Source organism: Saccopteryx bilineata, chromosome 11 (genome assembly GCF_036850765.1).
Source record: "Saccopteryx bilineata isolate mSacBil1 chromosome 11, mSacBil1_pri_phased_curated, whole genome shotgun sequence".
Taxonomy (NCBI): domain Eukaryota; kingdom Metazoa; phylum Chordata; class Mammalia; order Chiroptera; family Emballonuridae; genus Saccopteryx; species Saccopteryx bilineata.
Genome location: NC_089500.1, coordinates 60,569,950 through 60,582,359, shown reverse-complemented (window position 1 = coordinate 60,582,359; position 12,410 = coordinate 60,569,950). Strand labels below are relative to the sequence as shown.

General features: G+C 47.3%; 1 protein-coding gene and 1 pseudogene across 1 annotated transcript; one reads left to right on the top strand and one right to left on the bottom strand.

Moving 5' to 3' along the window:
- Positions 1 to 1,237: 1,237 nt before the first annotated feature.
- LOC136315063 (eukaryotic translation initiation factor 4 gamma 2-like) lies at positions 1,238 to 4,091 on the top strand (the record flags this gene model as incomplete). The annotated part of the gene is given in 2 exon segments (XM_066246251.1): positions 1,238 to 3,046; positions 3,429 to 4,091. Coding segments are annotated over 2 exon segments (945 nt in total), but the record flags the coding sequence as incomplete, so codon positions are not given.
- Positions 4,092 to 7,414: 3,323 nt separating this feature from the next.
- LOC136315062 (cyclin-A2 pseudogene) lies at positions 7,415 to 9,774 on the bottom strand (annotated as a pseudogene).
- Positions 9,775 to 12,410: the final 2,636 nt, after the last annotated feature.

The window sequence follows — 12,410 nt, the reverse complement described above, 5'->3', positions numbered from 1 at the left end:
AGGAGTCTGTCTGACTGCCTCCCCGTTTCCAACTTCAGAAAAATACAAAAAAAAAAAAAAAAAATTGAAAAGAAGTGTATCCTAATTATTACTGTCTCCATGAGTCTCTCTACTTTTTTCCTATTAAATTTGCAATTTCAGACAAATTTAATGTAATTTGTTGTATGAATCCAATGAGCTAGTAAGTAAATACTGCCAAAAATAGAAAGAAGAAAAAAAAGAAGAAAGCTTACCACTTTTCGTCTGAGCAAACTTAAAATTCAGCCATACAATACTTCTTTTTACCTACATTAGTGGAGAGGAGAGAATTAAATAAGGTCTATAAAAAATTCTTAGGAAAAAAAATTCTTAGGTGTTTTTTCTTCTTTTCTTCCAAATCAATTTATTAATTCTTAGTCTTATTATCCTGACACCTGGCATCATTAATACCTTAACAAACCACTTAAAATTAGCCACATATCTAAGATAGTACATATACAAAAGATATACAAATTAAAAACATTTAAAAAGTAATTGACACTTCTCAAAGAGGACACACAGATTGTCAATAGACATGAAAAAATGCTGAATGTCACTACTCATCAGAAAAGTACAAATAAAATCCACAACGAGATATCAACTCACATTTGTCAGAATGGCTACTGTCAATAAAACAGCAATCAAGCGTTGATGGGAGTGTGGAGAAGAGGGACCCTCGTGCACTGTTGGTGGGAATGCAGATTGGTGCAGCCATTGTAGAAAACAGCATAGAGTATTCTCAAAAAATGAAAAATGAAACTGCCTTATGACCCAACAATTTCACTTCTTGGAATATATCTGAAGAAACCTGAAACACTAACTTGAAAAAGTATATGCACTCCTATGTTCACTGCAACACTACTTAACAATAGCTAACTTCTCTGGAAATAGCCCAAGCGCCCATCAGTAGATGGGTGGATAAAAAAATTGTGGTCCATTTACACACTGGAACACTATGTGGTCATAAAAAAGAAAGAAATCTTACCACTTGTAAGATTTTGTGACAACATAGACCTGGAGATTATTATGCAAAGTGAAATAAGCCAGTCAGAGAGCCAGCGGTGAGGTGGAGGTCTGTGGAGGTGGCGGGGAGTACCGGGTAGTGGCTGCAGCCGCAACTTCTCTGAGCTGAGAGTTTCCAGCCGTCCGGACTCCCTCCTCCCCCTTCCCGCCCCCTTTTTTGTTTCCCGTTCCCCTTCCCCTCCTTCCGCGTCCCGGCAACCGGACCCTGAGGAGGCAGCTGCAGTGGCAGCTGAGTTCTCGGTGAAGGGTTTTCATTTCTCCTGTGCCCATCCCTCCCCACCCCATCCATTAGTATCACTCTTTTGAAGATTCTTCGTTGTCAAGCCGCCAAAGTGGAGAGTGCGATTGCAGAAGGGGGTGCTTCTCGTTTTTGGTGCTCCTTCGGGGCGGAGGAGAAAGTAGGGGTGCCCCTCAGCACTATCCCAAGACTGCTGGCAACAGCGAGCTCCTGGGGAAAACCCCAGGGCAAAACGCTCAGAAGTGGATTCCTGCACGAAGCACTAGATGAGATGACAACTCCACAGCAAACAACTCCGCAGCAAACAACTCCGCAAATGGAAAAGAACGACGTGATGCAATCTTCAGGAAAGTAAGAGGCATACTAAATAAGCTTACTCCTGAAAAGTTTGACAAGCTATGCCTTGAGCTCCTCAATGTGGGTGTAGAGTCTAAACTCATCCTTAAAGGGGTCACACTGCAGATTGTGGACAAAGCCCCAGAAGAGCCAAAGTATAGTTCACTGTATGCTCGGCTATGTCTGCGATTAGCAGAAGATGCACCAAACTTTGATGGCCCAGCAGCAGAGGGTCAACCAGGACAGAAGCAAAGCACAACATTCTGACGCCTCCTAATTTCCAAATTACAAGATGAATTTGAAAACCGAACCAGAAATGTTGATGTCTATGATAAGCGTGAGAATCCCCTCCTCCCCAAGGAGGAGGAACAGAGAGCCATTGCTAAGATCAAGATGTTGGGGAACATCAGATTCACTGGAGAACTTGGAAACTTGATCTTATTCACGAATCTGTCCTTCATAAGGGCATCAAAACACTTTTGGAAAAGAAGAAGAGAGTCCAACTCAAAGATATGGGAGAGGATTTGGAGTGCCTCTGTCAGATAATGAGGACAGTGGGACCTAGATTATTAGATCATGAACGAGCCAAGTCCTTAATGGATCAGTACTTTGCCTGAATGTGTTCCTTGATGTTAAGTAAGGAATTGCCAGCAAGGATTCGTTTCCTGCTGCAGGATACTGTACTGTAGAGCCGCGAGATCACCATTGGGTCACTCACAAGGCTTTTCTTGACAATGGACCAAAGACGATCAATCAAATCCATCAAGATGCAGTAAAAGATTTAGGAGTGTTTATTCCAGCACCTATGGCTCAAGGGATGAGAAGTGGCTTCTTTCTGGAGGAACTGTTCATGCCACCTAGGATGAAAATGGACAGGGACCCACTTGGAGGACTTGCTGATATGTTTGGACAAATGCCAGGTAGCGGAATTGGTACTGGTCCAGGAGTTATCCAGGATAGATTTTCACCCACTGTGGGGCATCACCATTCAAATAAACTCTTTAATGGCCATGGGGGACACATCATGCCTCCCACACAATCACAGTTTGGAGAGATGGGAGGCAAGTTTATGAAAAGCCAGGGGCTAAGCCAGCTCTACCATAACCAGAGTCAGGGACTCTTATCCCAGCTGCAAGGACAGTCGAGGATATGCCACCTCAGTTTTCTAAGAAAGGACAGCTTAATGCAGATGAGATTAGCCGGAGGCCTGCTCAGTCATTCCTAATGAATAAAAATCAAGTGCCAAAGCTTCAGCCCCAGATAACTATGATTCTTCCTAGTGCACAACCACCACGCACTCAAACACCACCCCTGGGACAGACACCTCAGCTTGGCCTCAAAACTAATCCACCACTTATTCAAGAAAAGCCTGCCAAGACCAGTAAAAAGCCACCGCCCTCAAAGGAAGAACTTCTTAAACTAACTGAAACTGTTGTGACTGAATCTGTTTGTTTTTTTGTATTTTTCTGAAGTTGGAAACGGGGAGGCAGTCAGACAGACTCCCGCATGCGCCCAACCAGGATCCACCCGGCATGCCCACCAGGGGGCGATGCTCTGCCCATCTGGGGCATTGCTCTGTCGCAACATGAGTCATTCTAGCGCCTGAGGCAGAGGCCATGGAGCCATCCTCAGTGCCTGGGCCAACCTTGCTCCAATGGAGCCTTGGCTGTGGGAGGGGAAGAGAGAGACAGAGAGGAAGGAGAAGGGGAGGGGTGGAGAAGCAGATGGGCGCTTCTCCTGTGTGCCCTGGCCGGGAATCGAACCCAGGACTCCTGCACGCCAGGCCACTCTACCACTGAGCCAACCGGCCAAGGCCGTGACTGAATATCTGAATAGTGCAAATGCAAATGAAGCTGTCAATGGTGTAAGAGAAATGAGGGCTCCTAAACACTTCCTTCCAGAGATGTTAAGCAAAGTGATCATCCTGTCACTAGACAGAAGTGATGAAGATAAAGAAAAAGCAAGTTCTTTGATCAGTTTACTGAAACAGGAAGGGATAGCCACAAGTGACAATTTCATGCAGGCTTTCCTGAATGTATTGGACCAGTGCCCCAAACTGGAGGTTGACATCCCCTTGGTGAAATCATACTTAGCACAGTTTGCAGCTCGTGCCATCATTACAGAGCTGGTGAGCATTTCAGAACTGGCTCAACCCCTGGAAAGTGGCACCCATTTGATTTTATTCTTACTTTGTCTTCAGCAACTAGCTAAATGACAAGATTGAGAGTGGTTAACAGAACTTTTTCAACAAAGCAAGGTCAATATGCAGAAAATGCTCCCAGAAATAGATCAAAATAAGGATCGTATGTTGGAGATTTTGGAAGGAAAGGGACTGAGTTTCTTATTCCCACTCCTCAAATTGGAAAAGGAACTGTTGAAGCAAATAAAGTTGGATCCATCCCCTCAAACCATGTATAAGTGGATTAAAGATAACATCTCTCCCAAACTTCATGTAGATAAAGGATTTGTGAACATCTTTTTTTTTTTTTTTTTTTTTTTTTTTTTTTTTTTCTGAAGCTGGAAACGGGGAGAGACAGTCAGACAGACTCCCGCATGCGCCCGACCGGGATCCACCCGGCATGCTCACCAGGGGCGATGCTCTGCCCACCAGGGGGCGATGCTCTGCCCCTCTGGGGCATCGCTCTGCCGCGACCAGAGCCACTCTAGCGCCTGGGGCAGAGGCCAAGGAGCCATCCCCAGCGCCCGGGCCATCTTTGCTCCAATGGAGCCTTGGCTGCGGGAGGGGAAGAGAGAGACAGAGAGGAAGGAGGGGGTGGGGGTGGAGAAGCAAATGGGCGCTTCTCCTATGTGCCCTGGCCAGGAATCGCACCCGGGTCCCCCGCACGCCAGGCCGACGCTCTACCGCTGAGCCAACCGGCCAGGGCCGTGAACATCTTAATGACTAGCTTCCTACAGTATATTTCTAGTGAAGTAAACCCACCCAGTGATGAAACAGATTCTTCTTCTGCTCCTTCCAAAGAACCATTGGAGCAGGAAAAACAACTGCTTCTTTCCTTCAAGCCGGTAATGCAGAAGGTCCTTCACGATCACGTTGATCTATAAGTCAGGGCCCTCTATGCCCTTCAGGGGCACTGTTACCACAGCAACTTCCCAAAAGGCATGTTACTCCGCTTTTTTTGTTCACTTCTATGACATGGAAATTATTGAAGAAGAATCTTTCTTGGCTTGCAAAGAAGATATAACCCAAGAGTTTCCAGGGAAAGGCAAGGCTTTGTTCCAGGTGAATCAGTGGCTAACCTGGCTAGAAACTGCTGAAGAAGAAGAATCAGAGGAAGAAGCTGACTAAAGAACCAGCCAAAGCCTTAAATTGTGCAAAACATACTGTTGCTATGATGTAACTGCATTTGACCTAACCACTGCGAAAATTCATTCCGCTGTAATGTTTTCACAATATTTAAAGCAGAAGCACATCAGTTAGGATTTCCTTCTGCATAAGGATTTTTTTGTAGTGTAATGACTTAATCATAGTCTACCATCAAATATTTTAGGAGTATCTTTATTTTTTATTTTTTTTATTATTTTTTTTTCCTGAGACAGAGAGAGGGATAGACAGGGACAGACAGACAGGAACGGAGAGAGATGAGAAGCATCAATCATTAGTTTTTTGTTGAGCATTGCGACACCTTAGTTGTTCATTGATTGCTTTCTCATATGTGCCTTGACCATGGACCTTCAGCAGACCGAGTAACCCCTTGCTTGAGCCAGTGACCTTGGGTCCAAGCTGGTGAGCTTTGCTCAAACCAGATGAGCCCGCGCTCAAGCTGGTGACCTTGGGGTCCTGAACCTGGGTCCTCTGCATCCCAGTCTGACGCTCTATCCACTGCGCCACCGCCTGGTCAGGCTTAGGAGTATCTTTAATGTTTAGATAGTATATATATTAGCAGCATGCAATACTTACAATCCTAAGTTCTCAAGCAGAAGGCAGTCTATTGCAAGGATCTTCTTTGCTGCCAGTTATCATAGGCTGTTTTAAGTTAGAAAACTGAATTAGCGGCCCTGGCCAGTTGGCTCAGCAGTAGAGCGCCGGCCTAGCGTGAGGAGGACCCAGGTTCGATTCCCGACCAGGGCACACAGGAGAAGTGCCCATTTGCTTCTCCACCCCTCCGCCGCGCCTTCCTCTCTGTCTCTCTCTTCCCCTCCCCCAGCCAAGGCTCCATTGGAGCAAAGATGGCCCGGGCGCTGGGGATGGCTCTGTGGCCTCTGCCCCAGGCACTAGAGTGGCTCTGGTTGCAACATGACGACGCCCAGGATGGGCAGAGCATCGCCCCCTGGTGGGCAGAGCGTCGCCCCATGGTGGGCGTGCTGGGTGGATCCCGGTCGGACGCATGCGGGAGTCTGTCTGACTGTCTCTCCCTGTTTCCAGCTTATTAAAAAAAAAAAAAAAAGAAAAAAAGAAAACTGAATTAGCAACACTGAATACTGTAGAGATACTCTTTGCTCAGTAATACTTGAGTTGTTGCAATATTTGATTATCCATTTGGTTGTTACAGAAAAATTCTTAACTGTAATTGATGGTTGTTGCCGTAATAGTATATTGCCTGTATTTCTACCTCTAGTAATGGGCTTTATGTGCTAGATTTTAATATCCTTGAGCCTGAGCAAGTGCACAAGTCTTTTTAAAAAGAAACATGGTTTACTTGCAAAAAACCGATCAGTTTTGAGAGATCGTTAATGCCCTAGAAGTGGTTTTTGTGGATGTGAAACAAATGGTGAGCATTTGAATTGCTCCCTCTTATTATAGTATTGAAATTAAGTCTACTTAATTTATCAAGTCATATTCATGCCCTGATTTTATATACTTGTATCTATCAATAAACATTGTGATACTTGGGGAAAAAAAAAGAAAAAAGAAATAAGCCAGTCAGAGAAAACAAGTACCATATGATCTCACTTATATATGGAATCTAATGAACAAAATAAACTGATGAACATAACAGAAACAGAGGCAGGAACACATGGAACAGACTGATAGCTGTCGGGGTGGGGGAGAACTGGATGAAAGAAGATGAAGGGATTATCCACAAGACATATGTACAGCACACATAGACACAGACAACAGAGGGAGAGGGGCATAGGGGTCAGGGGAGGCGGCCAAGGGGAGAAATGGGTCTGGAAGGAGACTTTGCTCGAGGCAGTGGGCACGTGATGCAGTGTGCAGCTGATGTTTTATTGAATTGTACACTTGAAACATATGGTTTTGCAAACCAATGTCTCCTAATAAAATTTTAAAAATGTGGCCCTGGCCGGTTGGCTCAGCGGTAGAGCATCGGCCTGGTGTGCGGGGGACCCGGGTTGGATTCCCGGCCAGGGCACATAGGAGAAGCGCCCATTTGCTTCTCCACCCCCGCCCCTCCCTCCTCTCTGTCTCTCTCTTCCCCTCCCGCAGCCAAGGCTCCATTGGAGCAAAGATGGCCCGGGCGCTGGGGATGGCTCCTTGGCCTCTGCCCCAGGCGCGAGAGTGGCTCTGATCGCGGCAGAGCTACGCCCCGGAGGGGCAGAGCATTGCCCCCTGGTGGGCAGAGCGTCGCCCCTGGTGGGCGTGCTGGGTGGATCCCGGTCGGGCGCATGCGGGAGTCTGTCTGACTGTCTCTCCCCGTTTCCAGCTTCAGAAAAATACAAAAAAAAAAAAAAATTAAAAATGTAATAGATACCCTAATTTGTACTTGACCATAACTTTTGCATTCAGAAATAATTGTAAGGTTCAAACCCAAGATACAAACTGTACGCCATAGACACTGAGTAATTTAAATCTTAGAAAATGAAGGCTGTCTATCACTGTTACTCATGGAGAGTCTCTGGTGGTTTGAGGAGGAAGACACCATGACACTCGGGTTTTTTTTTGTGTGTGTGTGTGTGTTTTTTTTTTTAAGAGAGAGACAGAGAGAGACAGGGACAGACAAGAAGGAAGGAAGAGAGATGAGAAGCATCAATTCTTTGTTGTGTCACTTAAGTTGTTCATTGATTGCTTTCTCATATGTGCCTTGATGGGGGGGGGCTACAGCAGAGTGAGTGACCCCTTGCTCAAGCCAGTGACCTTTAAGCTCAAGCCAGTGACCATGGGGTCATACCTATGATCCCACACTCAAGCTAGCAACCCTGAACTCAAGCCGATGAGCCTGTGCTCAAGCTGGTGACCTTGGGGTTTTGAACCTGGGTCCTCTGTGCCCCAATCTGACGCTCTATCCACTGCACCACTGCTTTATTAGGCGACACTTGGAATTTTTTTTTTTCCGAGACAGAGAGAGAGAGAGAGAGAGTCAGAAAGAAGGATAGACAGGAACAGACAGACAGGAATAGTGAGAGATGAGAAGCATCAATCATCAGTTTTTCATTGCACGTTGCGACACCATAGTTGTTCATTGATTGCTCTCTCATATGTGCCTTGACCGTGGGCCTTCAGCAGACCGAGCGACCCCCTGCTTGGGCCAGCGATCCTGGGTCCAAGCTGATGAGCTTTGCTCAAACCAGATGAGCCCGCACTCAAGCTGGCGACCTCGGGGTCTTGAACCTGGGTCCTCCGCATCCCAGTCCGACGCTCCATCCACTGTGCCACCGCCTGGTCAGGCAACACTTAGAATTTTTGTACTTTTCTCTGATTGGCTGTTATGTGCGCTGTGGTGCTGTGAGGTAGTCTGGTGAAGGTTCAGGAGACAAGGCTTCAGACTTCCCAGGGTAAGTACAACCTTTTTTTTTTTTAAGTGAGAAGAAGGGAGATAGTGAGACAGACTCCTGCATGCGCCTCTGCCAGGATCCACCCAGCAACCCTGTCTGGGGCCAGTGTTCAAGTACTGAGTTATTTTTAGCACTTGAGGCTGACTAGAGGCACAGTTGGAACCAACTGAGCTATCCTCAGCTCCAGGGCAGATGCTTGAACCAATCCAACCGCTGGCTGCAGGAGAGGAAGTGGGAGAGGGACGGGGAGAGAAGCAGATAGTTGCTTCTCTGTGTGCCCTGACGAGGGATCAAACCTGGACGTCCATGTGCCTAGCGAATGCTCTATCCACTGTGCCAACAGGCCAGGGCCCAGTCCAGTCTTTTGTACCCAGGATTCTGGCCAGCTCTGTCCCATGACTGGGTAGAGTGTTAGATGAATGGCCTCTCTGGCAATAACTGACATCAGACACCTAAGGTATGGGTCAGCCTCTGTCAAACTTCATTCTCCCAAAATATTGCTAAACTTTCAACCCTGCATTTTGCAGGCTGTTGGTGCAGAAAGTACTGGATGAGAAGTTGATTTACTGCTGGTGCAGCCAAGTCAAAAGCTGGGACTTTCAGAACGAGGCGTTCCATTCTTAGAACCTGCTTCTTGGCATAGCGTCATCTGTAATGTTACTATTACTTCACAAACTATTCCTTCTTGGGGATGAATTTCTTCAAACAGCACAGCAGGGCCCACATGCTGAAGTTTTCCTCTCAACATAGACATGGATGAAAGGAACCTATGATGTAGTTCACAGTCAGCTGCTGGTCTCATCTGTAGTTTATGTTCGTCTCCTGTTTCAGGTAACCTGTCCACCGGGGCGGCCCTCACACTGTTGGTGATGTCTGGCTGCTTCTTCATGCGACCCCTAAAGCCTTACATTAATCTCCACTTCCCTAAGGCATACCTGAATGTCCTCATGCTAGTCAGGGACTTCATTAACGCACACTGGCTTTTCATCGTCCAATACAAGTGACAAGCCGTAGTGTGTGGTGGCTCAGACTGCCGTCCATCGGCTAATCAAGAGGTACCAGTGGTTTTCTTGGTTCAGGTAAAGTAACAGCAGAATTAAACGCCAAGACATCTTCTCATTCTGTTTCAGATTCTCCTGGCCCCTTCTGCGTCTCTCCTTCCTCCACCGAACGGTGAACGCAGGCTGTTCACTGTTTGCATCCCAGGCAGGGATGATGACATGCTCATCATTCAAAGGAAGATCCTTGAGAGGTGCAATCTCTGCATCCTGGGCCTGGGCGTTGGCGCCGCTCCCACTGGTTCCCGGCCTTCTCTACCGCCATCTCGGCCTGTCGGGGCTGCCGGCCAGGCGACGCCTTCTCGGGATTCATTCCTCTTGCTGTTCCCGGGGTGCATTCTGCCGCAGAGGCGCCACATCACTGCCCGCGAGGACGCGGTGGCATCCGCCCGCGGCGCCGAGCAGCGCACGCGGGGTTCCGCCGAGTCACCGCGTCCTCTAGGGGCGCCCGTGGCCGAGGCCGTGGCCGCCGCCGGGGCCCGCGCGGTATGTCCGAGAACCAGGCGGCGGCGAACCGCGCGGGCCCCGTGGACGCGGAGGGAGCCGTGGCTGGCAGCGCAGGAGCTGCTTCAGGATCCCTAGTGAGTGAGGACTTTGCACCTGCGACACCCACCCACGCGCGCTCACGCTCTCTCTCTCTGAGCCTGGGTCAGAACTCCCTGTCGGCTACAGGAGCCTCGTCAGCCTCTTGAGTTGCTCAGAAAATTGCTAACAGTGTTTGCCTGAGTGAATGGCACCAGGAGGAGACCTAGATGGAGAGGAAATTGGATTCTAATTCAATAGTCTTTTGTACCTTCTGAAGTTCGCGCTTTTTAACTTAAACTACATGCATGTATTACCCATTCAAAGTATTAATTGAACAGTTTCTTTAAAGAAAAAAAAATAGCTCATAAAGCTTAGTTGCTTCTATAAATAAACAGAAATAATTTTGGAGAATTATTTTTTCTAAAAAATTTATTTGATTTTTTTTGTTGAGAGGAGAGAGAGGAAAGTGGAGGAGGGGAGCAGGAAGCGTCACCTCGATGGTAGTTTCTCCCAGGTGCCTTGACCGCTGAAGGGGGGGCAGCTGTTTCAAACTATAACCCTCAGCATTCCAGGCAAAGGCTTTATCACTGTGCCACCACAGTCTGGTGAGAATAATTAAAAGGAAAATAAAACTAGGCCCTGGCCGGTTGGCTCAGTGGTAGAGCGTCGGCCTGGCATGCAGAAGTCCCGGGTTCTATTCCCGGCCAGGGCACACAGGAGAAGTGCCCATCTGCTTCTCCACCCCTCCCCCTCTCCTTCCTCTCTGTCTCTCTCTTCCCTTCCCGGAGCCGGGGCTCCATTGGAGCAAAGTTGGCCCTGGGCGCTGAGGATGGCTCTGTGGCCTCTGCCTCAGGCGCTAGAATGGCTCTGGTCGCAACAGAGCAACGCCCCAGATGGGCAGAGCATCGCCCCCTGGTGGGCGTGCCGGGTGGATCCCAGTCGGGCGCATGCGGGAGTCTGTCTGACTGCCTCCCCGTTTCCAACTTCAGAAAAATACAAAAAAATAATAATAATAAAAAGGAAAATAAAACTGATTAACGGGCCAACCCAGTCCAATGAGGGAAAGAAAAGAAGTTTTATAAAAGAGGCAGGAACCTTGGCCCCATCTCACTTCATCTACAAAGATTAATTCAAGATGGACCGTAGACCTCAGCATAGGAGTCGGAACCATAAAGCTTCTGGAAGAAAAGTCTTTGCAACTTTGGGGTAGACGAGGATTCCTTAGACATGACACAAAAAGCATTAATTACAAAACCAAATTTGATAAATTGGACTTGATTAAATTTAAAAATGTTCCAGTTATCAAACAATAATCTCAAGAAATTGATAGTCAAGTTACAAACTGGGAGAAATATTTGGAGAAAATAAATCTGACAAAGAACTATTAACCAGAATGTTCAGAGAACTCCTGAAAATTAACAATAAAAAGATAAACAACCCAAATAAAAAATGGACAAGAAGCTTGAACAGTCACTTCAAAAAAGAGGATAGCCTGACCAGGCAGTGGCGCAGTGGCTAGAGCATTGAACTGGGATGCAGAGGACCCAGGTTTGAAACTCTGAAGTTGCCGGCTTGAGCACGGCTCACCAGCTTGAGCGTGGGGGTCACTGGCTTGAGCATGGGATCATAGGCATGACCCTATGGTCGCTGGCTTGAGCCCTCAGGTCACTGGCTTTGAGCCCCCAGGTCGCTGGCTTGAGCCCACAGGTCACTGGCTTTGAGCCCACAGGTCGCTGGCTTTGAGCAAGGGGTCGCTCGCTCTGCTGGAGCCTCCCCTCCCCTGCCCCGTCAAAACACATATGAGAAAGCAATCAATGAACAACTAAGGTGCTGCAATGAAGAACTGATGCTTCTTATCTCTCTTTCTTCCTGCCTGTCTCTACCTTTCTCTGTCTTTCTCTCTGTCTCTGTCACACAAAAAAAATAAAAAGGATATACATATGGCCAGTAAACATATGAAAGGTGCTCAACATTATTGGTCATTACTGGTCAAGGCAATTTAACATTTGAAAATCAATTGACAATTCTTTTTTTTTTTTAATTTTATTTTTTTACAGAGACAGAGAGAGAGTCAGAGTGAGGGATAGACAAGGACAGACAGACAGGAAAGGAGAGATGAGAAGCATCAATCATTAGTTGTGCATTGCGACACCTTAGTTGTTCATTGATTGCTTTCTCATATGTGCCTTGGCCGTGGGCCTTCAACAGATGGAGTAAGCCCTTGCTTGAGCCAGTGACCTTGGGTCCAAGCTGGTGAGCTTTGTTCAAACCAGATGAGCCCGCGCTCAAGCTGGAGACCTTGGGGTCTCGAACCTGGGTCTTCCGCATCCCAGTCTGACGCTCTATCCACTGTGCCACCGCCTGGTCAGGCAATTGACAATTCTTCATAACAACAGACTAAAGAAGGAAAACCATACTGTCATCTCAGTAGATGCAGAGAAAGCATTTGTTGCAATTCAACACCCATTCATAATAAAAACTCTCAGCAAACCAGAAATAGAAGGGAACTTCCTCAACCT